The sequence below is a fragment of the Myiozetetes cayanensis genome, unplaced genomic scaffold, assembly GCF_022539395.1.
Source record: "Myiozetetes cayanensis isolate MyiCay16 unplaced genomic scaffold, myiCay2020 scf1, whole genome shotgun sequence".
Taxonomy (NCBI): domain Eukaryota; kingdom Metazoa; phylum Chordata; class Aves; order Passeriformes; family Tyrannidae; genus Myiozetetes; species Myiozetetes cayanensis.
The window spans coordinates 126,703,021-126,729,323 of NW_026086604.1; the positions used below are offsets into that span (position 1 = coordinate 126,703,021).

The following is a 26,303-nucleotide window of genomic DNA, read 5'->3' on the forward strand; positions in this document are numbered from 1 at the left end:
GAAAACTGCAATTCTTTTCGGCTAAGTCTATAGCTCCTGCTCTCTAATGTTTTTCCTTCCAATTAAGCAGTTTTCAAACTTGATCAATCTTTAGGGGGAAAAATATTTTATTAAAAATTCTAGAACTCTTTTGACTCTACATAAATTTTCAGGATGAAAATTTTTCACCTGAACTCTGCAATAAACATATCTAACAATATATGAAAGCCCTCATCACCCTCAGGAAATGCTTCAATGACCTCAATGTGTCAAAAAGAGGGAGAAGCAGATGACCATACTGAAAAAAAAAAATACATGAATGAGAAAACTGTAGATCAACTACTTATTGTACCAGTGCGAATAAAATATTTTTATCACAATTCATTCTACACTTAAAATTATTAATTACTTTTTAAAAAATCACTCATGTCATACAATGTATGATTTTGCTATTATATAAACTGTCAAAAAGCATCATCTTAAATACACTGGAAGACAAAAGCATAGATAGTTCTGCTTAGAAAGCATGACACCACAATGAAATCTGGTGACAGATTGAGCTTTCTCTTAGTTTAATTTTCAGGAAAGGTCCCCAGAAATAACAGATAAGTGCTTACGTCGAAAATAAAATATTATTCTGTTTTTCAACTTCTATATCCCAGCCAAACCCTTCAAAAATAGTTTAATAAATCTTGATATAATTAGGATAAATTACCAGAAGATAATGAGAAAAATCAGTTTCTATGTTGTGACCACAAAACTGGAGAAAACTTCTAGAGTTTGTCTGTTATATGAGTTAAAAACTGAAATTGTAATAGTGTGGAGATCAACACAATATCAGCAAATACACAGTGAAAAACTAAAGAAGAAACTAACAAGAAAAAATTAGTCTCTTTTTCTTCCTTTTTTTCATCTCCTCTTTGCAACTGTGCAGCAGCTATGCACAACTACACAAGAAGACATTTCTGCTGCTGCTACACTGATTCAACAGCTTCATAAATTAGCCTCACCTATTAGTAAAACAGCTTTGTGCCTCTTCATTTTTTTTTTTTAATTTTTATTTGCAAGCAGTTGGTTTCAAGAGATACAATAAGGTTAACTCTCTTTGCCAGGTTTTAAACGACTAAAATGAAAAACGAGTAAAACACTTTACTTGAACCTGAAAAGAACCCTCTGAAATTCTGATAATTCTGCAACAAAGAGATTAACATTCTTCAATTAAGACAGGAGAAAGGTTTTTTCAAATTCATTTGCAAGCAGTACATATTATTTCATCAGTTCAGAGATTAGATGTGGGGGTGAACTGGTTTCCAAGGCAACTGGACTAAGCATGGGGAAGCCATCAGGGTGATAAGTAACTCAAAACATTTAGGAGGCACAGTACGGAAATAGAAGAGAAGGGGCTGAACTGTAGCCATATAGATAAGCCTGAGATCTACTTATTTTACACAAAGTGCAATAGGAGTGTTTAGAGCTGTGTCTCTAATGTTTAAGCTGCAAGTTCATGAACGGTGTCTGCAAACCTGCTGTGGGGCCGGAGGAGATGACACTTCTCCCTTAACAGTACAACCACGAGCCGAAGCCCTTCAGTGCTCCTGCAACCCAGACCGCCTCCCAGCTTTCTGCTGCATGGCTATCAGGTATGGTGAGCCAGGGACACAGATCTCAGCAAGCAACAGGAAATCTGGAAATTGTTCAAAACTATTGAGAGGGCAGAAGTGCGAGTTTTGGGCCTCCACAGGTCCCCAGTTTAGTTCCACTGCAAATGCCACTGAAAATAGGTGAGCTCAACAAAACTGAACTTCTGAAGCCTGATAAGGGTGGGGTTTTTTCAGGTTTAAAACTTAAGGCAACACAATTTCTAGAAACATAGTTAGATAACAACACAGAAAAATATTTCACTTATTTACATTTATTTCATATGTGCAAACCTAATTATCACGAAATACAGTATTTAAATACAGTACTTGATATTTGTAATTTTTAATTTGGATGTCATGATTCAGCAAATATTTAAATTGACTGTGAAAACCAGAAGGCACAAGTGTTTCAGTCACAGAGAAACCCATAATTTAGAGCAAATTAAAACATAACATAGAGAAGTAAAAATAGCTGGCCTTACATAGTACCTTCTAGATGTTGTTTGCTTTTTCCTCCTGCACAAATTGCACAACATGTATCCATTTGCAGTATCAATCCACACTAAAATTTGAATTCAAGGCAAAGCATGAATAACATACATTCACAGGCAAAGTTTTAAATGAAGGTATGAATCTACACACAGAGTCAGTCTGAAAAAAAAATATTACAATTTTGTGTGCAAAACAGGTAAGTTATTCTCAGTCTGCATAGGGAGGGGAGGACCATTTTCTTCTGCGAAGGTGGAAAACCGGCTTTCTGAAAAATATGCTGAGTTGCTGCTAAGCATCTGCTATTTCCTAGATGGGGCAGAAACTCTGACATGCAGCCAGAGCCCAAGGACACAACATGGAGGGCACATGAGGGTCAAATTTTTGTGTTTTTGTCAGGACCTAGACTGGGTAGTTCATTTTATTTATTTTAAATATATCACTGTGGCATATTATGTGCAATTGATTCATTTGGATTCACTTTTGTCATACTATACTATGGAAAACTATTTTAGTTTTCTACTTCAGTACTCCAAATAGCATTTCTGAAAGCTTTGGAAAAGATCTGGGAGAGAAAAGACCAGCTCATAATATCTGAAATACTTCTCAGAGCTCAATCCTTCCTGTAAGCTGCTTCTCAACTGGAAACAATATCATCTACTGCAAAAATTCATCAGGTTTCTGTAAGAATATAAACCGAAATAGAATATAAACCAAATAAATAGATTATAAAATGAAACACTCAGTGTAAATAGTCCTAGATCATATAAAATTGTAATATGCCATTACATGCCTCTCACTAATTTCCTAATTTTTTCAGTACTAGAAAAAAGTTTGATAATAAGCAAGATGGCCTCACATGATGGCAAAAATATCTTGTGCAGGTTCAAAGACAAAATCCTCCACATTGTATAATGACTCTTACAACAACTTACAGAACACAATAAAGAATATATTTTCTGAAGATATGCACACAGAGGAAAAAAAAAATCATCACCAAACCCAGAATTTCAGCTTGGCTAAGGGAGACTTCACTGCATTGGGGTGAGGTGCTAACTTAAGTGTCTCACCAACTGCAGGATTCTACTGTCCCACACCTGTCCAAAATTTAGCATACCAAAACAAAAATACCAAATCAAAGTCTATAGCATACAGGAGCACGAAAAAACCCTCTAGGTCTTATTATCCTGTAAGGTACTTAAGAAACTGGAAGTCCAGAGAGCTTCACAACAGGATGGAATAATTATGTTAGCTTAACATCTCTGCATCAAGCCTCCCAGTACCTCCAGCTGTAGGTTAGCACAGGAAGAGTCACCACACTTGCTGTGTAAACATGCTCTAAACCACCACAGGAAAAAGAAAAAAAGGCCATCATCTGTAACAGACATAAACCAACATACAGCTCTGTCAACAGAGTGACATATAGATGAACCTGCCATCACCTCCAAATGTAAGAGGAAAATCTCTTATTCTTCAAAAGTTGCATCGTGGAAAAAAAGCCTACTAGAAGTCTGTACTCGCCTCCTCTGGTATATGGAGAGCTGGCATTTATTTAGTTGCACACAGGATCCCAGATACTCAGTCTAATCCTGAAAGGAATTTTGCTTTCAAATTGGAAGCTTTCTAAACTACATCCTTGAATTACCAGAAATACAATTCTGTGAAAGTATCAAATAAGTTCACAATCTCTTGTTGTGAGTAGTATATAATTATTAGTAAATTCTGTAACCATCCATCAGCAATTAGCATTTGGAGAGGCTGTCTCAGTAAGGAAAACTTACTTGGCTTATTTTAAGCAGCACATAAAATAAGACAAAATATATGACTACATTGGGAAGTAAATTAGTCTTTTATTGGGCATCAAACAGTTACAACTAGACTACTTTTGGTACCAACCTGTCTTATTTAATTTTAATTCAGGTACATCTAATTTATACTGCTGCCTGCAGCAATATCTATACACATATTCCCCATGGCAGTCCCCCCACTCTTAAATCTCTTGTTTCCAGAACACAGCTTGATAGCACAATAGAAGTGAAAGGAGAACAGATTTCGGGAACTGTAATTTGTTTCCAACTTCTATTGGCCAAGCATATAATTAACATCCATGACAAATAATATTTTCAAGCAAGTATCAAGTCACATTTGACTGCTGCACAGAATAAAGTCAGCACTATCATAAAAACATTAGGAACTCAAAGCATGGGTTGCAGCTGCTTTCCTTTACTTCCTCTATATTAATTTCAGTTTCGGTTCTGCAGAAGATATATCACTGACAACAAACCCACTCTTGTCAGCCAGTTACATGGGAGTACAATTCTGTCCACAGAACACTACACCTTTTCATAATTTCTGAAACCTGGTTTCACAGTTAGTAAAGAGCTACGACAATGCGGGAGGTGCGTTTTGGAGATGCTGAGGACCCACACAAGTTCTCTCAAATCAAAATGGTGAAGGGAGAGAGCAGCCGTGCAGGCAGGAGGCAAACGCCCCAACACGGGTGGCTGCAGCCACAGGTTCTTTCCCCGGATTTCACTTGTACCTCAACCTCATTTACCCATAGGTCAGTGAGCACACGTAATCAGCAAATAATATTTTCTGTCTGGAGTATTATGACATCAATTCATCAGTACCATAAGATTCCTCAAAAGCTGATTTACAATTTTTTTTTCCATTAAAATGGGAAGTTTTTAGTTCTACTCCCCTCTCTTCCCCTAATCCCTGTTGCATAACCGAGCACTATTTCATCTTCCTCTGGCTGTTTCTCTCCCTACTACTATCTGTTGTGCTTATTTATATTCATTATGCAGACAAAGAGACACTCTACCCACAAAGCAAATACCTCGATAAGGCTCTGCCCATGTCTTCAAGACGTGAATAAGAAAGCCTATCCTGCTTAGCCTGGTTTTAAAATATTCTAGCTTCTTTATTCATTGATGTTTTATTTATCTCTCCCCCTATCCTCCCCCTTGGGGAATGCTCCACATTCAAATTGCTTTAGAGTAGTGAAGTTAAATGTTAGCCTTTTTCACCTCCCAGTCACCACTTCCAAGAAGCATAATGGGAGAGACAACCCCAAAAAAAAAAAAAAGGTCAGGTTTCAACTGATATTGTGACTGAAGAAAACAGGATGGAAAAGTACCCAGAAGAAGAGTCTGGTTTAAGAAACAAATACTATCTGTTTTCACTAACTGTGGACTGCAATTCAGTAAAACACTTATCAGCCTTATCAACTGGCCAAAGAAAAACACCACATTTATGTACTGACTAAAGTAAAAACTCGAAGTTGAGCGCTTAAAACCCCCACAAAATCCAAAGGGAAATGAAGTTGTGTTAAGGGTGGTGCTCCACAAAATAAGCATAAACATTGACCAAGGCCCTGCCTAGAGTCAAGAATCAATTTATTGAGTACTGCAGTCTCCCTGACTTCTTCCAGCTTCCAGCCCTAATAAGAGTGCATGCAGATGCCTCCTTTACTCAAGGCTCAAAGCCTACAACTGCCTCCTGAAGGCAGGCGACTGTCACATTTGATCAAAAAACCAAGGAAGATCTAACTCTCTTCATGAAAGCTTATCCAGGAGAGGAAGAGATGACAGTGGTGCATTTCATATAAAAGGCCAAGTGCTCATAACACTCATACAATATGTGGGAGTTAATATTCATTTTCCCCTTACACCCAAGAATCTCTTTTTAAATCTAATAGCTCCTTACCTGTTCCATTTTAACAAGTCTTTCAGCACAACTCAGATCCCAAAGCTTCCCTCAGTGCCAAAGGGAAATGGTCTAAATATTAAGCTGTATGATCATATTTACTCTTGTGTTCTTTCTTGTGCCAGGACCTGCAAGTTCATCCTGTACAGACATTTCTTTTGGTTCCGTGTTCAACCGAAAGGATGGAAGAACACAATGTAACCTACAGTACAGTGTTTAGGTAAATGCTCTTCTAGAAAATTATGGAGGTCTGAGTTCCCTTCCTGAGCACACGTTCCAAAGATGGTTATCCCTTCTCCAAGCTCTTCTATTAACTCTATGGAGAAGCCAAAGTTTTTTATAAAATTTTATTACAGATTTGCAACACACCTGGAAAACTGCCAGCCTTTGTTAGATGATACTCCAAGATCAGTAAGTAAGAAATTCCATTAAGCGCTAGCAAAGTTTTTCTGAGCGTAAAATTTATCAGCTTACAGAGGTGTGATGTGGTCACACAAAGGAGACTCACTGACTAGTAATTAAACTCGAGAACTGCTTTCAACTAAAGGCACAACACCCTCTTTGACATAGCTGATGCCACTTGTTATAAACTATCACCCAAAAATGCAGGATTTTTTTTTTAGTTATAGAGCTAAAGTACTGAAAGTTAGGAACTCTAAGTCATTTGCTTTCTTAGTAAAATAGCTTTGCAGCAATTTGAATTTTAACAGATATCAAAACTGGTTCCAGTGAAGTATCAGTTCAAGGTTTCATTAAAGATCTACCTGGAGCAGACATTTTCTGATACAATTCTTTTAAGGGGATGAAGAGACCATCCCACCAGCACTTAGTATAATTAGACAGCAGACTACATGTTCAGTGCACTGTTTTAGGCTCCTTGCGTAACAGACTGCAATTCCCAGGGCTGGCTGCTTTGGGAAAACAGAGTCAAAGCACAGAAAAAAGGTGCACAATTCTTATCATCTTTGCTAAAAAATACCCTACAATCTCACAGCTAGGCTTTTAACACAGGCGGCAACTGCAGTGGAAATTCATGCAATGGTTCCCCCTCACCTTCTAATAATCATAATTATTCTTCCATCTTTAGGAAAAATTCCCCTAAGCCATCTCAATTTGACAAGCTTTTTGACATTAAGTGCCACCTTCTTTTGCTGCATTACACCATTCTCTGAAGCTGTTTGTTCCAAACTTTCCCATTCTGTTGAGTTTACTTGCTGCCACAAAAGCAAGCTGTGAGAAAAGGAAGCACTGTCTGTCAGTTTTGCAGCTCTTCTGATGCCCATTCTGTTCAACACTGCCAAATGTTATCATAAGAGCAGAAAAATTAGTATCTGTGCACTTCTTCAGGTTATTCCCATAATCATATCTGCCCAGCTGCTCTAAGTGCATGCTGATACCTTATTTTTATTCCCAATGGGCTAACCAAATGGTGCAGAAAATGACATGTGACTTAGTGATGTTGTAATGATGGTTTCTGGCACCATTGTCTGCCATTCCTACGCAGTATAGTTTGCACACCATAGAACAGTGCAGTTCAGTTTGGTACCCACTTACGGGCCCTCAGGAATTCTTGCATGTAAGCTCAGTGAACTGAATCAGAGTTGGTGCTGTAACTCCTGGAAATCTGCTATCAGTACTGCTAAACTAATTTACGGATCAAGTTCATGATAGAAGCATGAAAAAGGGCTGCACAATGTCTGGGAGTCCCTAGAATATCTTATTTCTGATGGTGACACTGATGTATACACCAAATACACAAATATGGGTATAAACAGAAGCAATTCACTCAAAGTAAGGTATTTCAAATTTAATTTACCATACAATTGCATTTTTTTTCCACTTTAGGAGCTTAATAACATCTGAGGTTTGAAAGAGGTATAAGGGACAGTCCTCCTTTTCTTCTGTTACTGGTGTTTTTTTCAGATAGTGAGACATTTTTACCTTTATTTTCAAAGTAATCCAAGCCAGTCATTAAATGACAACTATTATGCAGCAAATCACCAAGTGATGTTGTATCTTGGAATTCCAGCACCAATAAAAGACAGAGAATTTGATCTAGTATTTCATGATTATAGTACCACTCTTGTTTAAAAGAGAACAAAAAATACCTAACACCACAGAGAAGTCATGCAATGCTCAGCCTTAACAGACATTTTTGCTACACCCTCCTGGCAGGTTTACCCTGCACTGCAAAAACTCTTGCAGTGAAAGCCAGTCCCGCACCCTTGGGAGTGTTATGCCTACCATGTAAGAATAAACTACAGAATTTTTAAGACAAAGAAGTATCTTTCAAAGCCTCTTGATGAATTACCACTGCAATATTTTATTAGTCAAGTACCTGCATACACAAATAAGTTAGTTCTTTTAATTCTTAGTTTTCTAGGTGTACAGGTGTATCTTTTAAAAAGCATCTGCCTATAAATTGGCCAAACGAAGCAGATACTCCACACAATACAGACCAGAGAAAACACTTTCTCTCCTCTCAGGTGTCAGCAACAGTTTTAAGGAAAACTGCAACAGAACATATGGCACATCTAGATTTTGTTATCTCTCACACAATAAAGAAGCAAGCTATCAAAAGCAAAGCACAAGATCAGAAAGATCTGTGGAGAGAAAAAACAGCATTTACAGAGTCTTTATGGATATGAAGCTACATATTTCACACATTATTTACTTATTATAAATAATAAAACACAATAAATAAAATCCACATACAATGCCACAATAAAATAAACTCAGTGGAAAAAAAAGTAGCACAGCAATATGTTCAATCTTTTGAGTGATGCATATGTTCTATGTATGCTCAATGAAAAATGTAAACTGATAATTAAGAAAGCTTCTTTGTTTTCTTTTCTATTTTTAATGTAATATAAAATGTCAAGTATGTAGCCCTAGAAAACAAGCAAACTGATGATAAAAGAGGAAATTATGTCCTAGGCCATCAGAAAACAGCAGCCCTGGAAGCGTCCAGAATCAATCAGAGGGAGGGGGGCCAAAATGGAGAAGAAAGGGTTCAACTGTTATTTTGGATAACACTGTAACTGAGGGACTACTGATGCAGACGGAAGTGGTTAGCTCTTGAAAAAAAGGCCACAAACCTGCCCTACAGCTTCTTGGAAACCAAAATGTTGCAATTGCAGTGCTATCGAGTACCACTGGCTTACAAAAGCTCGGGCAGGACTCAGCCAGAGCAACAGTGCTGGGTGCTGACCAGGCTCCAACCCAGCCTGCACTCCCAGCCCAGCTGGGGTAGGAGACCCCACTGCTCTGCCACCACCCCTGCCAAACTCCCATGGCTCTCAGTGCTGGATTTAGCTTCCAGCAGCACAGCATTCTCAAGCTAAATCCAGCTTTCTCGAGCTCAGAAACTTGCAGTCCTTAGTGGTATGGATTAACTACAGGGCTTAGAGACACAATTGACCCTTCCCTTTGCACCAGAAAAATAAAATAAATAACATAAATGATATATGGGCACAAGAGGCTTGCTTTAATAGAACCACTTTTAAGCCAAAGGAGTGAAGAACAATTCACTATCTTTTATTCCCTTTACTTAAAAGTTCTTCTCAAAAAACTTCTCACTAACCCCTCCCATGTTTTATAAATGGCTGTTGGTCATCTTCAGACATACACACTGGTCTATCTTCTGGGAGTTCTTGAGCTGTACAAAACCAGCAAAATGCCTCTCTCCATTATTATCAGAAAGATTTCATAGATAAACTATATAAAATTAGCAGCTTAGTACATTTTACAAAGTGCACTGAAGGTGTACAGCACAGTATGGGGTCATTTACCAGTTTAACCACAACTTTTGAGTACTTGGACTCATCTGGGCACTCAGATCACACTCCCATCCCAATCAAGGGATGGGACAGCAGCTGCAGGACAGTAACAGCCATACAGAATTCAGCTACTGCTAAATGCAAAAGTTAGTGGGCTTTGCCTCTGCTGCAAATGAACACTACTCCTCAACAGTTTTATTTCTGTATGACCCATTTGAAATTTTTCCCCTTAATCATAAATATTTAACTCATGATATTTGTTTAAATATTTCACCCAAAATTTTTGCACTGTTAAACGTTACTTATAAAGTTAGGTCAATCTGCTCATGTATACAATACATCCAAAAAGCCCCTTAAAATCCTTTATTAGATAGCTCTTTCGATCGACAGTGGTGGGCCTCTCATTAACAAGAAACATTAAAATTCTACTATCAATCCTTAACTACCTGTAAGTATAGGTAAAATTTCAAGCTATGTTCAATAAGTTCTTGCTAAAATACTCATCTATCTTTAAGCAACATTACCTATTACAATCAAACCTACTGGAATTGCTGCACAACCCCTGGATTTGGAAAACCATGCACTCTTAGACTGATAAACAATATTATTGATAAATGTAATACAAGAGGTCACTTAATATATTTCACAAATAATAAAATTAAAAGAATTCATCTTGGATGCAATTTAGCTTCTTCCTTTGCCAAACTTCACTATCAGGAAAATAATTTTTCTCTGATTTAAGCCACAGAACTGCAGGATGGAAAGGAGCTATGAAAGTCACCCTTGCTCAACCATAGCACTGCTTTCCCAGGACCATTCCCAGATAGCTTGTGAGTATCTCCAAAGATGGAGTATGCCCCCGGAGCCACTCCAGATAACCTGTACACACTTAGTCATCCTCTCAGGGAAAAACTTTTCCTGACGTTCAGAGGGAACCTCCCATGTTTCAGTTTATACCCATTGCCTCTGGTCCCGTCACTGGGCATAACTGGAAAGACCCTGCACCCTTCCTTAAAGTATTTATATACATTAATAAGACCACCCTTGAGTCTTCTCTTCTGCAGGCTGAACAGTCCCAATTCTCTCAGCCTTTCCTCACAGGAGAGATGCTCCAGAGCTGTAATCATCTTCATGGGCCTTCACTGGACTTTCTCCAGTCTCTTGTGCTCGGTAGCCAAGAGCAGGACCCAGAACTCCAGGTGTGGCCTCACCAGTTCTGAGTGTAGGGGAAAGATTGCCTCCCTCAACCTGATGGCAGCCCTCACCCTAACACAGCCCAGAACATCATTAGTCTTCCTTGCTACATGGGTGCTTTGCTGGCTCATCTTCCACTTAGGAGTTCTCCAGGGCCCCAGATCCTCTTCTGAAAAGCTGAAGAGGATCCACCAACTGGGTGGCCTCCAGAATATAATGGTGCATGGGACTTTTCCCCCATGAGGGGCAGGATTCTGCATTTCTCCCTGTTGAACTTCATGAAGTTTCTGTCTTCCCACCTCTCTCTTCAGCCGGTTTCCAACCTACCTCACTATCTGCTCATCCAGCCCACATTTAACAAGCTTCTCTATGAATATATTATGTCAAAACCCTTACTGAAGTGAATGTAGACAATATCCATGGCTCTCCCCTCACCTATCAAGTCAGTCATTTTCATTGTAGATGGTTGTGAGGTTGGTCAGGCATAACTGTCCCTTTTAATGGTCAAGATTTACTGGTAACGACTGAGTCACGCACTTGCAGTAAACCTCAGCAAGTCTCAGCAACCACTTTGGATCTACAGCTGTTAAGCCTGGAGACTGCTTTACTGGCCATATAGAGACAAAGGGGGGGAAAGAATAAAAAAAGAATCCCTCTCTTTAATAGTATTTCCCTCCCACCACACCTTAAATATCGACATGGAAGAAATGTGCAAAACATCAAAAGAAGCAGTTTTCAGTCAACCTACTGATAGAGAGGAGATAAAATTGATCAACTACTTCAGAGGAAAATGCTGGGCAAAGAGAAATAAAGAGCTACATGGTCTGGCAGTCTCTTCATATCAAAGATCATACTGAAACATTCTCATTTGTGTTAGTGCACTTTGCCACACTGTTAAATTATCTTTTTCAAGAGTGCTCTAAACCTGTGGATTAATGAGTTCTCTCTGGCTTGCCCTTGTGAAAATAAAGTATTAAAATAATTTCAGTATTCTGCTTAAACACAATGAAATCTACTGGGCAATCACTAAGTCAACATTAACAAGCAAATATCCTTGGGCTTCCGAGAAGGTAGAGCTAACAGGTAAATATTTAAGTATGTCAGATTCTATATACCTAAGGAATCTAAGTATGTTAGTACCTAAATACATCACGGTCCACCTTAGAGAGGACTGCAACTTACAAAGATGTAAAAATGATTACAAGGCTAGATAAAGCATTGGGATATTTTTTATCAAAAAGACCATGATCTCGATCTATTAGAGAGCAGTTTGATAGCATGACTTAAAAGTCTCCATAGTTTCTTGCTTTTAAAAAAATAATGTGAATAGTAAATTTCAAATACAGGTATTTTATCAAATAGAAGTCCCTAGGTCTACATGCAGCATAGACTGAATATTAAAAGATATCCTTTCAATGTGAACCAGCATCTTATGCCCTTGAGATTATGCACTGAATACTAAGGCAGATGGAAACTGCAGGGAGGAACATCAGAAGTTACAGATGTGCACAGACTAAGAAGTGCAGCTGTATGTGTAATAACATGACACAAGTGGGTCTTGGAGATAAATGCTGAATTCACAACTTCCAGTGACTTTATCACATGGAACTATCTCTGTGATCCAGCAGGTCTCTTGAATCAACTCTAGTAAGTAACTGAAGGAAAATTTGCTTCCCTCACCGGAACACTTTCTATATTAAAAAGTATAGCACAAAATAACAGCTATTGCTTTGTATTGTTTAACTACAGAAATGTTTGGTACTTTTTTAAACAGATTATTTGTGGCCTTCAAGTTCAACAGTGCTGAAGGAAACAGCAACATTTCACAGGACTAATAGACATTATCAGACAACACAGTAGTCTATTAGGAACACAGGAAAAGAGTGCCTGCTATTACAATTCTTTACTCTTAGTTGGAAAATGTTCAATTTCACCTTAAAAGTGGAATGCTGCCCCTTGGTCTTCAGGTACCTTTTCTTTATGAATATACCAGAGATTTAATTATGCTCATTTTCAGGCTTTGTCATCACTCAGCGGCCAAGATAAATTTCTTAAGGCCCCTGTTTTATGATAGAATTAACCAAGAAAAAAACAGATAAGAGCACCAAGTTGCTGCAGCCCTTCCTGCAAACACACTTGCCTGAAGCAGAATCCACCAGACACGTTCCAGATGAAGTCTCCTTAGCGAGTTATAATTTAGACACCTACAATTCCCTACCAATTCCAAAATATTTTGCCTCATGTATCTAGAATGCCATTTCCCTTCTTCACAGCTGCATCACACCGCAATGTTATTCAGTGCAAGCGAGTCACAAAGTGGTTTTCTCCTTAGCAGTTGTCCCCTACAAATGAGTCACTAGTTCACCGTGAAAGTTCTTAGCTCATAAATCCATTCAGACTACTCAAGTCCTCCCAGTCACCCGTATTTTACTGTAATCATATGCAATGATAAGCCTTCCCCATTTTCCGTCAAAAGCAAGTGTCATTAGTGTGCTCCAACTTTCTGAGACAGAACTGCTGAAATTTTTAACATGGTCTTTTATCTTATCAAAGGCAGATCCTAATTTAGTCTGACATATACCGCCTCTGATAAATCCATTTACATGTATTCCATTTGCCTTCCTGCCTTTGATTCTTTTAAGTGTTTGCTATTGCTGTGCTACAGGAAAAAAAAAAAATTAATAATTTTCAGGCTGCCATAACCACCTCTTCTCCACTTTCTGAAAAACAGCTGCTACTGCATTTGCTCTTCTGCAGTTAAATGCCATCTCTATTTTGCTTGTGTTGGTTGTTTTGAAATGTTTTGTTACACAATTTTTCTAAAACACAACTTCTTTGACCCAGCCCCATACAAACCCGAGCACTAGGAGCTTCTAAGTTTCTTCTTCGTTTCACTGCATGAATTTCCATTCTAACAGTTTTCACTTGTATACATTTATTTCACTCTTGATCCTGATTCCATGTTCAACATGACCTACTGCACCAAAAATTAAGGCTAAACTATAATATAAACTGGAGATGGTAACTCAAATCATAACTTCATGCTCACTGCGTAACGCCCAACTTCCTTTCTTGTTTCATTTTTAATGGATAAATAGCTTTTTACTGCTTGGATTATTTTCCTTTACAAGGTCAAACTCAGCTTGACTTCTGGCAACTTCTTATTCACATTTAAGGCTTCCGAACCCTATGACATTCTTCATTTTTTGAACAATCACTTTTGCCACTCCTTCCAAGTCCTTGGCTAGCTTATGATGTTCTCTTTGGTTGGCTTTTTTTCTGATTAGGTCTGCAGTCATTCTACTTGTGTATTCTGCTTTTCCTTGGGATACAAATCTAATCACTTTTTCTAATTCTGAATCAAAGAGCTCCCTTTGCTCTTTGGTTCAACTAATTTCAAACCATTTCCCTACAGTTTCTCAGACTGCATTTTTGAAATTCAAAACTTTAATTGGAAACCCCTTTCAATCTAAACCACATAAACCTCTGATGCCAATTATTCAATCCAAACTTGGTTTCTACAAACAGTTCTCCTAGAATGCCCTCCATGCTTATGAAACCCAGTTTAAAGCAACATTATTTCTTTTTAGTTCAAGAACTGTGTGTGAACCTCCAGGAATTACTGATCTTTAGAATTAGTAGGGAAATTATGACCTATATAAGAGTTAAAGTCTCCACAGCACATCATGGCAGGCAAATAACTTTATTCCATCTACTGTATTCCAATAATTCCATGTGTACTTAATAAAAGAAAACTCTTTTGCACCTGAAATCACTGTGTATGAAAGACTCATCCACTGAAGGTATAAAATTTGAAATCAATAATATGAGATATCCATGTACAATGCACCGACCTTCCAATAACCATAACCATGTAAAAGGTACTGACCTTCTAATAACTGTTCTGGAATGCTTTATCCATTCACTGTTCCTTAACTCAGACCATCCAGTCTTCGAATCCTTAATATTTACTTCTCATTCCTTTCCCTGACAAATACATATAAAAGGTTTTGCTTTTCATAAAAAGATCCTTCATAACAGATGTAACTGAAATAAAAGAACAGGTCCCAGAAATGCTCTATACATCCCTATCACCAGAACAAAAAAACCTGCTTTTTTACACTGTTAACTTTTACAAATAATCAGAGTTAGCAAGACAATCCTTGCAGTACAACACACTTTATTACTGCTTAAATCAGTAGAATTCCCCATAGCTGACAATACCTCAAAAAAGTGTAAGTTCATTATATGTAGCAGAATAGACATGTTCCAAGCTACCCAAGCAATAGCTCTGTACATCAAACTACGTCACAAGTAAAGATGGACTAAACAAATCACAAACTTGCTGCCCATTTTATTCAAATATCAGCATAAGATTCAGTAATACATTCAACACCACAGGAGACAGAGGTTTAGCCTACTTAATACCTAGTTTTGTGCTTTAACCAAAACTACCGTCCATTCCTAATGCTGTAAATGAAGCATGGACTGTGGTGTCCCACCCTTACGGGGAAGGAGCACCCAAGATTCACAGATGCTAGTGGTCAAAAGGGACAAAAAAAAGACAGAGGGTCCACAGAGCTTACGTAAATTATGCACTTGGCATGGAAACTGGTATAAGTTAGTCCCTATTTCCTAGTACAAGCATAGGGCAGTGAGTTTTGAACAAAGGTATAGGGTGAACAGAGTGGGGACTAATGAGGGGGGTGGAAGTGAGGAAGAGGAAGGGGGGGAGAGAGGGAAAGGGAGAAAGAGCAAGAGACAGAAAGAAAAGACTGCCAGTTTTGGCTCCAGCATTTATACAGCTGATGAGATGTCCAGGGTTCTGGGGTGTGCACACGCCTGGGTTTCATGGAGATACCGTTCTATAGATAACTGTTCCCCACCCTGGAGATAAGTTTCTTGCTTTCTACACAAATTAGTTATCATGTGCAGTCTGATTTCTACACCTTTCTGGAAATGGGTCAGAGGGCTTTGAGGGTTCTTAGGGGCCTTAATCCCCCTACTGGGTGAGCCTTTCAACAACATGACATGCCCCTTTCTCAATCTCATTCCTGTAGTTGTGGTGTACTATGTAGTGCTTATCTCCAGGAGACAGAACAAGGACATTTGTCCCTATGTCCATATGGCCCACTTCTCCAACCACATCCTGTTCTTCAGTGTATTATTTAGTGTATTATTTAGCCTACAGAAAAGAAGGCTCAGGGGAGACCTCATCACTCTCTACAACTACCTGAAAGGTTGCCACCAGGTGGGGGTTGATCTGTTCTCCCATGCAACTATCAGTAAGACAAGAGGGCATGGTCTCAAGCTCTGCCAGGAGAGGTTTAGGTTGGATATTAGGAAGAAAGTCTTTACAGAGAGGGTAATCAGGCATTGGAATGGGCTGCCCAAGGAAGTAGTGGATTCTCCATCCCTGGAGGTTTTTAAGATGAGACTGGATGTGGCACTTAGTGCCATAGTCTAACAACCACGGTGATAGTGGATCAAAGATTGGACTTGATGATCTCAGAGGTCCCTTCCAATCCCGCTGATTCTATGATGCTATGATTACCAACAATCCTAGGCTCCACAGCTATCTGGCTACTGGAGTTTACACATTAGCCCTCTTATCTTCTAGGCTTCCTCCTGGACAGAGGAAATGAAGTAGAGAACTAGATTTAAGGAAAGCAAAATACTCTTTCAGTGATTTCAGAAAGAGCTACGCATCTTTATCTGTAAGCTTTCATAACTAAACTATTCAAAAAGTGGACAGCTTTCTCAGATTGTGTAATTGTTTCAAATCTAACACAGCCTCACGACTTTTCTGCAAGTTCTATCTTCCACACTGGCCTTAAACAACAAGTATCCTAACATGCACTGGTACTACTTTATTTATAGAATCACAGCCTCACTGAGGGTGGGAGGAAGATCTGGAGATCACCTAAACCCAATTTGGTATTCACTTAAGTAAAGCACAAATAGAAGCAGTGGTAAGTTTGAAGCCATGGCCTGTACAATGCTTGCAGATGGGTAACCTTCTCTTGTGACTCCTATGATCCAAAATAGTTCATCAACATCATAGCAACAGGTAAATACAGTACTAAACACTTAACCAGGCAAATACTTTTTTTTTAACCCTAAAATTTGAAAATGTTTTCAGCATACTTTATTTTGATGCTTACCAGACAAACAACAATGATATTTTAGAGCAAATATTTCTAAAGTAATTAGTGTCAGATTGTTTCAGATTCTTTCTCCGCCACTATTTACATTCCTGAACATGTTTTGCCGGGGCAACCCCTGGTATCAATACAGGCTGAGGGACGGACATACCGAGAGCAGCCCTGCTAAGAAGGACATGGGGGTGCTGGTGGATGAGAGGCTGGACATGAGCCAGCAATGTGCATCTGCAGCCCAGAAAGCCAATTGTGTCTTGGGCTTCATCAAAAGCAGCATGGGCAGCAGGTCGAGGGAGGTGATTCTGCAGCTCTGCTCTGGTGAGACCCCAGCCAGAGTGCTGCATCCAGCTCTGGAGCCCTTAGCACAGGAACTGTTGGAGAAGATGCAGAAGAGGGCCACCAAGATAGAGGGATGGAGCATCTCTCCAACAAGGAAAGACTGAGAGAATTGGGATTGTTCAACCTGTAAAAGAGGGGTGACCTAATTGCAGCCTTCCAGTACCTGAAGGCATGCTTACAAGGAAGGGGAAATGGATTCAAACTGAAAATAGGTTTAGATCAGATATTTAGAAAAGAATCTTTACCGTGAGAGTGGTGAACAGGTTGCCCAGAAAAATTGTGGATGCCCCATCTCTGGAAGTGTTCAAAGTCTTGTTGTGAAAGGTGTCCCTGTCCACGGCAGGGGTATTGGAACTACATGATCTTTAAGATCCTTTCTAACTCAAACCATTGTATGATTCTATGATTTTAGTGACAGAAATGAGGAATAACTAAAAGAATTATTCATTCCTTGAACTGATTTTTAATAAGAGAAATCACCATATAGTTCATAAAAAAAATTCAAAACAACTTTAAATACAAACATATTTGTATTCTACAATGAACTACAATCAGAGCACTGGTAAAATGTCTTCAAAGGCAAGAGAGAGACAGAGAGAAGAAGTTCCAACTCCTGAAGACCATCTGAACAAAATATGATCTGGAAAACTGAAGTGCTGTGGGGTATAAAATTCAGTCATGCTGCATGACAAAAGAGAGGAAGCACAATTTGAGGCACAAGCACTATGATTATAATCTCTTCATATTGAATTAGCTGAAGCATGGAAGAGCCATTTGCTATACACCTTCCTTCCTGTTACCCTTTCTCCCATCTACCCCAAAACTTATAGAGGTCTTGCAGAGATGTCTCTTGCAGAGGTCTCTTGCAGAGATGTCCCTTCACCACTGCACCCTGAGGAAGCGTTATGGAACACTGCAAACTGCAGCAGCGGCTTGAGCTAAAATCCTGTGCAGAACCACAAGTTACCTGCTGTCTGCCATACGGTCTGATCACATACTGCCCAGCCCCTTGGCTGGTAGGAGCAAGTCAGAGGAGCAGAAGGTTGCAAAACAAGACTCAGCAGGTGACACCAATTGCTGCTAACAGCTTTAAATGGTTTAACTGGTACCTGGTGCCAAAAATCAGGCAGTAACTGAAGATGCAGCCATCAGCTATCAAGACAGCAGAAATTCTGGACTTGGAAAGAGAAGAGGTGAACATTACCCTTCCAGTCTAATTGTACTCAGGATGGAGGAAATGTAGCTCAAAAAGGACTATGATTTGGACAATCAATACATTTCCATTTGCTAGAGCATGGAAAGCCAGGAGCTAATGAATTCTGCACTACTGGCAGACCTTGTCCAATTAGCCCCCAGTTCTTGGGAAGCGGTAGAATAACCCAACCCTCAGGAAACCCTGCAAAACTCAATGAAAAAAACAACAAATCACCTAAGTGCTGGTTTGGTGGGGGGGGTTGGTGGGCATTTTTGTTGGGGTTTTTGTTGTTGTTGTGTTTTTTTTTTTTTTTTTTTTTTGTAGAAAAGTATCCCTGGCGAAACCAGGATAATTTTTTCCTCAATGCACTTACTTATCTTCTTCACCTCTTACACTCACCTTGGAGAGCTTCGGTTCTATCCCTGAGCACAAACACAATACCTCATCATGAGAGCAGGCCAGCACTGATAAAGTTCCCACAGACACACACACACACGTGTCACAGACTCACGTCAGTGATGCCACACTCCAAATACTTAGAAACTCTCTAAGCCTGCAGTGGTCCCTAGGCTGTCACCTACTCCTAAAGGAACTTCCAACAGAGATGAGATCAGCAAATATATCCCATAATCCCAGACCAGAGCAAATGGCCCATGGAGGATGGGATCTCTGATAGCAAAATTACAGACTGTAACAGAGTAGGATTTCCTGCATGCATTGAGTTGAATGTTTATAGTGAGTTTCTCAATAACTGGGTGATCTTCCTGCTCAGGAGACAAGCAGAATTCAGTCTTTATCAGTTTGATGAGTAATATTTTATTTATTCATCATTCTGCCTATACTTCATTACTTCCTATAGTCCCCAGTATTTCCCCTAGAGGGACAAAAAGTCCCTTAATATGTCTACCTGAAAAATCATACAGAAAAATAGTCCAAAGACGTTTATCTAAATCTGCTGAGACCTTCAAGTAACAACATTATGACAATAACTACCCATTGATTTCACAGGTTACACATACAAATACCAATTTTGTTAATTATTTCAGAGCTCACCTGCAGGAGGAGAGTGAAGGTCCAATACTGTAAAACCAGCACTAAACACATAGAGTTTTGGCTGGACTTTGCACACCCCTATCTAGCAGAGTAGTTAAATACAAATTGCTTCATTTTCATAAAGAGAAATAGGCTTTCACCAGTTCAGAAAATACTCCTACATTGCTTTATATTTTCCTCTTTCTTTTAGTCACATCATGCATGAGGTGACATTCAGCAAACTATTAACGAAACCAGTTATAACCACTAACATACAAAATAGCACATTAAGAAAAATTCTCAAGTAGTTACTGTCTAGTTAGTTAGCAAGCATCATCCCCACATAACAGATGGGTACAGGGAGTGACTGGGTAAGTTCATCCGCTAGCGCTGTGCAAGGCACCTGCACTGCTCATTGACACCTACCTGCTGAGCAGAAACCTCTTGCCAGAGCCAGTTCCCAACCTCCCAGCAGTATGCTGAATTGGCAATGCTGTTGGAGAAGGAGTGCAGCATCCCAGAGACTCAGAAGCCACGAGGACCCACGAGGGGTTTTTCCAGCTGCCCTTCCCGGGTCCCTGCCTGTGGCGGCGTGGCCCAGCAGTGACCTGATGGCACTGGCAGCCTGCCAGGGCTTACACCACTTGACACTGCCGAGGGTACTACAGAGCATTGCAGAGAAAAGGGAGGAAAGCTCGAGAAGAAACTTTTAATTTCCCACAACTTTTGCTGCACTTCTTCCTCCTAGTGCAAGCTTTCCACATGGTATCACTTCTGCTTCCCCACATGACTAAAAGATTGCATGCACTGGAGGCACCACAGACAAAAAAGCAGGGGCTCTCCCAAACCTCCCAATGCCTCCTACACTGTTCACTCCCAGATCAGCTTTTATTCTGTTTTCTTCCTATCTACAAAAAAGATGTTAGAATAATTAAAGCAATGATTCTTTTACTTTGTATAAGCTTGTTAAGAGTGCTTTATGCTTAAACCCATGACAAATGTACTCTTTCATTATTTACACAAATGACTTTTAGAGTATTTTCTTGATGGACTGTTATTATTACTGTACCATACATAATCTGAAACGAACATAGCATGAAAAACTTGAAAAGAAAAAGATTTATAACTAAATAATTGAGAAAATGCTCTTATAGCACTTGGCATGACAGCATGATTCAGACAGACGACCACAATATATTGAAGTAAGACTGTCACTGTTAGCTCTTTAAGAAACAGTAGAAAAATCTGACCAACACAAGAATAAAATCAGTGGAGTCACCTTCTGGATTATCATTTTTGGAACCATCATAAACAACTGGTAGACCTTTTAGAAGCGAAAAGATCATCTTATCTGTTAGTACAGCCTGAGGGGGAAGGAAGTGGGGGGACAACTTCCATAATTCTTTGTAATGCAAATCTTCTCTACTTCCCCTCCCAAAAATTTTCAAAAAAACTACCTAGTTCAATTATGGGAATAATCTAGAGGGAGCATAAACGCACAGAATTTTTGGTTCATGATGCAAGCCTGAATAAAATACTAACAAAACAAAATAAAATGCATTATCTTGTCTTGGAATGTTTTGTTTCAGTGTAAAAAACAGTCTTGTGAAGCATGAAGAACACAGGGCCGTTCTTCTCCCTCCACTCCACAACAAACAGATGTGAAAACCTGGATGCTTCCTTCAGATGAAAATTTCGTAATACAATATACATCTTACTCTTCCTTAAACCACAGGCAGTGTAAATCCAGATTGTGTAAATCACATTACTTCAATAGGGGAACTTCTGTTCACTGACTTAGTGATTTTCATTGCTAAGCTCACACAATGAAAACAGTCAACTCAAATTACATGTTTTTAATTTTAAAATGTTTGCATTTCAAGTACTCAATGTTATAACGCTGTTTTAAGAGCCATTTCTGCAAAAATTACTATGTTTTTGAATTGTCCGTTTGAGTCATCTAGCACCTTCAGCCAGGGTCAAACCACCAGATACATGCACTAAAATCAATTAGGAAGTAAAATACTCAACCCTGAGACTCAGCAGTGAAAAGCTGGTACAACAAAACATGACTCTTTATTGACTAGTTATTCCTTCTTGCACTGAAAACTACTGGAAACAACATTCTTAGCTGTAATTTCAAGGTACTTAAAAACATACAATAACAGCGCTGCAAAAAACACACTTCTCATTAGGTATTTCAGTCAACTGACTTCACCCTTCTGTAGCACTAAGATATCCTAGATAAACACATATTTTAAAAAAGCGACAATACTACTAGAAACGATGACGCAGAATACAGACGCAGAGTATTAACTGTCCTCCACTACAGAATCCCACTCGATTTTGAGAGAGTCTTTAAATACCGGTACTTTCAAGAATATCTGCTGAGAGCTGAGGAAAAGCCATTGAATCTAAAGAAGCTGTGACTTCAAATGAAATGAAACAAGCAGCACAAAGGCCATCAAATATCCACATCGACATTTCAGCATGTGGTTACAGTTCAGTCTTGGAAGTCAAAACATGCATGCTAAAATTCTCAAACTTCACAAACCCAGCTGTCATTCGCAATTTCCAAGAAGTCTAGGAAATTACATGAGTTCATCAGAGCTCAGCTGCCTTATTTCATTTAAGATTATGTTCACTGGTTGACTGCAATAAAAACATGTATCAAAAGACCCTCTGCAATCTTTTCAGAGAGGAGATCAGATGTCAAAATCTCCTTCAAATACAGCTGCATTTGAAAATTAACCTACTGCAAAAAAAAAGAACATAAGAAATTTTACCTTAATTGGAGCCCGGCTAAACTGTATTTTTCTGTTGGCTGGGATTTCGTCTTCATCTGGCAATCCATTAATTTCAGAATATTCCATATCAGGTTCATAACAGTTATTTTCATCACTGTCATCTAGATCATCCTGTTCTGTACCTGTCTCTCCCCAGTCAGAATTATATCTGGATCGTACCCGATACACATTATAGTCAGAGTGCATGTACACGTGGGAACTCTGAAAATTATTGGCATCTTCATGCACATCTTTTTCATTTGCCTCATCATAATGGGACTCGGTAGCATCTGAAACTGCATCTGTGGCAAAATCACCACCTGAAGTTACATTTCTTGTTAATTCTGCAGCTTCAGATCGATCAAAGATACCTTCTGTATTTTCTGACTGTTCCTTTTGTTGCACCAAAACTCCTGCCTCTGTTTTTGACTTACTCCTAGAACAGCGGTCCACAGATCTTTCACTGTCACGCATGCTGACCAAATCCTGTTGACTTGTTGCAGAGCTCTCAACAGAATCAGCACTTGCCTCTGTGCTCTTCTTTATTTCTTCAGTTGTTTTTGAACCTGCTGAAATGCCTGTAGACACTTTCTGTCTTGCTGTTGAAGGCGTGTTAGTTTGCTGAGAGTTCTCAACAGCCATCACGCCTGTACTCTGTTTGGCTGGAGGAGACCATGTACTAGCCTCTTTCAGAGGACTGAAACCCTCAAGGTTTGCAACTGGGGAGGGTATATTTGTGACACTAGATGAGAGGTTTAGTGGATAGTGACCAGTTACAGAGTACTCTTCGTTGTTTTCTGACTTTTCTACAACGATTGCATTGTGTGAGTCAGTGTTTTCAAAAACTGCACTGAGCTGACTCACAGTTGGAGAGACAGTCTCTGTCCTTGGGCTAAGACTGTCCAGCGAATCAGTGCTGCCTCTGTGAGACTTGGAGCTACACCACTCATCCGGAAGCTCATTGGAAATGATTTTCTCTTTCTTTGGGGAATAGCGATTTGAATGTCCCATTTCATGAGCATTTCGCTCAAACATCTTCCGAGTTTCAGTAAACTTGGAGTAGGAAGGACCATCATGGATAGTATCAAATCTACTAATCCTTTCTGAGACAGATGACTCCAATTTTACAATTGAACCATCTGCTTTTTCTACAAATTCTTTGGGCCTAATTCGTCTTTGAGGTGATGGAGGGCCACCCTTCCCCCTGGTTTTAGGGGCAACTCCAGCACTTTCAGTGGGCTCCATGCCCATCTGCATAAATAAGTTCTTGATCCTATTGACATTTGAGCCATATTTCCTTCCCCTGCTCTGTGAGGCCTCTCCTTCCTCTTTCGCTTTTTGGTCTCCATCTGATTTCGGTTTGTCAAAGGTGCTTTTCAGGGCCTGGAACTCAGTCCTGTAAGCATTTCTGTGAGGAGAGGCACTTCGGAGGGTTGATCTTTCTCCTGAAGACTCTGTTTTCATCATGTTTACTCCAGGACCGCAAAACCTGCTTGCATAGTTTCTGTGGCACCACTTTCAGTAGTTTGTCACAGCTGAGATTCTGCTTGAGGAGTGGTTTTCCTCAGGGGCCACTGCCCTTCAGCAGGAACATACTCCACAGAAGATCTGGAGGCAAATATCTAAACACATGCAGTCAATTTCGACAAAGCAGCACGACCGAGGACTCAAGAACAAGGGCTGATTCAACCTGCAATAAAAAGGAGGGTTTTCTGAACCATGTCAGGTACTTTTACTTTAAATGTCACAATTTCCACTCACTGTTGACACATTTACAAAAAAATACTTAAAAAAATAAATTACAACCCAACGCTGCACAGACACATGAAAACTTACCATTACAAACTTTTTCAAATTGACTGTTCAAAAATTTAGAATCTATAACATCATTCCATAGTGAAAGAACAGATTATCACATCTTATCATTCACAAGTACCATGGCACAAATATGCACGCAAAAGAAAGGCAGTGTGACATGAAATGTGAGCCACTGTAACACAATCTGTCCTCTCTCATAGAAACATAATGGTAGAAATACAATCAAAGATAATATGCTTAGAAAGGCAAATTAACCATCAGCTCGAGGGAAATCAAAAAAATGCACCCACAGTTAACACCCTCAGCTGACATGATAAAGAAAGTGAAATCCCGTTAGAGAAAGTTGCCCCTTGTCACAGGCAGCGGTTTTAACATCTGGAGGAACCTGGAGATGCCCAACGCGGAGATGCAGAAGCGGAGCCAGGGGCTGGACCCGCTCCCATCCCCGGCCCGAGGGACTCGGCCCCGGCCCCCGCAGCCCAGCGCAGGGAAGCACGGCGGTCACCCAGAGCCAAACCCCTCTCCCTTCCCCTCCGTCCCTCCTCCCCAGCCCTCGCCCTGCCGCGCCACCGCCGCTCCCGCCGAGGCGGGGACGCCTCGCTGTGCCCGCCGCACACGCGGTGCCGGCACCACCGCCCGGAGCCCCCGCGCCCCTCCGCGCCCCGCTCCCGGCGGTCACCACGGTCGACTGGAAAGGCCACGCGGCAGCGGCTCTCGGCGACACCCGCCGCTCTCGCAGAAGGCAATAAACTTAACCCGAGCGGACAGCGCTGGAGCCCCCGCGGCGGCTTCTCCTCGGGCAGCCGTGCCGCGCCGCCGGGCAGGAGCGGCGGGGCCGCGGGCGGCAGCACCTTGCGGCGGGGCAGTGCCCGGGCAGCCGCCCGCCGCCCCGTGGAACAAAAGCCCGGTGCCAGGGCTGCTCTTCACGGAGCCCGGCGCCTCTCCCTCCCAGCGCGCACCACTCCTTACCCAGCCCACAGCCGTGACGGGCTCCGCCGGCCGCCCGGCTCAGCGCTGCCCCCGCGCCTCCTCTGCGCAGAGCGGGCGCTGCCGCCGCCCGCCTGACAGGAGGCAGCAGCCGCCGCCGCGTCGCCTCAACGCCATTGCAGGCAGCGGCAGCGGCGGGGCACGGACACGGCTCCGCGCACACCCGCGGCGGCGGCGCGGGGGAGGCTGAGGGCCGCGCCCGCCGCAGCCGCGCTCCCGCCGCCGCCCGCCCTGCCGCCTCCCCGCGCCCGCCGCGCCCCGCCGCCGGACGCGCCCGAGCCGCCGCCGCCGCCCGCCGCGGGGCCGCCTCCCGCCGCCGCCGCCCGCGGGTGACAGGTGCCTCACCTCCTCGGAGAGCCGCAGTGGTTCGCTCCGCTGGCGGGGCGGGGGAGGCGGCGAGCCCGCTGCAGTCCGGCCCCGGGCGGTGACCGCCGAACGGCGGAGGACGGGCCCGGCCGCGGCCACGCCGCCGGCGCCGATCCCCGCTGGCTGCCCCCGCCCCGGCTTATCCCCTCCTTCCCGCCCTGGGAGCGCTGGTTTCCAGCCTGACCTCGGCGGACCGGGCCGGCTCGGCACCCGCCCGTGTCGGAGGAGGCAGCGCGCCCGCCCCCGGCGGCAGGGGCAGTGCCCCGGGTCCCGGGAAATCTCCCGCTCCTTCCCGCTGCTGGAAACCCGCGGTCGCGCAGGGCACCGAGCGCACGGAGAGCTCCCTGCAGATCGAGACCCTGCGTTTTCCCTCCCTCGCTGTTGATCCATTCACCCAGCCCGCCCCAGCGAGGAACGTGCTGGTGACGAACCCCAGGAAACCGCGCACAGCTCCGTTGGCATCGCTTGTTCTGGCAGCTCTTGACAGGGACGGGGGATCACAGTGGATCACCCTTGGAGCACAACCACAACCAGCATGCCTTTGTTGTTCGTTAGCTGGGCGAGTTCACCGCAAAAATGTTTTGGCTTTATGCTACAAATAAGAAAATTGCGGAACATGAAATCTCTAGGTAATTTGTAAAACTGGCAATCCAAGAAGGTAATGACTGTTAATCACATAGCAACTCCTTAGCAAAGTTCATTAAACTAATTGCATAAATATCCAGAAAACGGCCTGGGGATGTACACTGCAAATTCTGGAAACTAATTATTATGCACACAGAATAAAGACAGCGGTGACTGAAAATAAAGACATGAGGTATATAGAT

The 26,303-nt window shown here is 41.5% G+C and overlaps 1 protein-coding gene across 7 annotated transcripts in view; it reads right to left on the minus strand.

Moving 5' to 3' along the window:
• The window catches only part of PPP1R9A (protein phosphatase 1 regulatory subunit 9A), a 139,603-nt gene extending 113,964 nt beyond the window's left edge, over positions 1-25,639 (minus strand). For 2 of the 7 annotated variants that reach the window (XR_007630219.1, XM_050327131.1), the window contains exon 1: positions 22,306-24,527. Coding sequence is in view for 6 of the 7 variants with exons in the window: in XM_050327131.1 (XP_050183088.1) it covers positions 22,306-23,772 (1,467 nt within the window). In the remaining variant the exon portion in view is untranslated. Of the gene's footprint in view, positions 1-22,305; positions 24,529-24,802; positions 24,899-25,092; positions 25,223-25,455 lie in introns of those variants that run through there. The other 5 variants (XM_050327092.1, XM_050327083.1, XM_050327100.1 and 2 more) reach the window with 5 other exon arrangements.
• Positions 25,640-26,303: the final 664 nt, after the last annotated feature.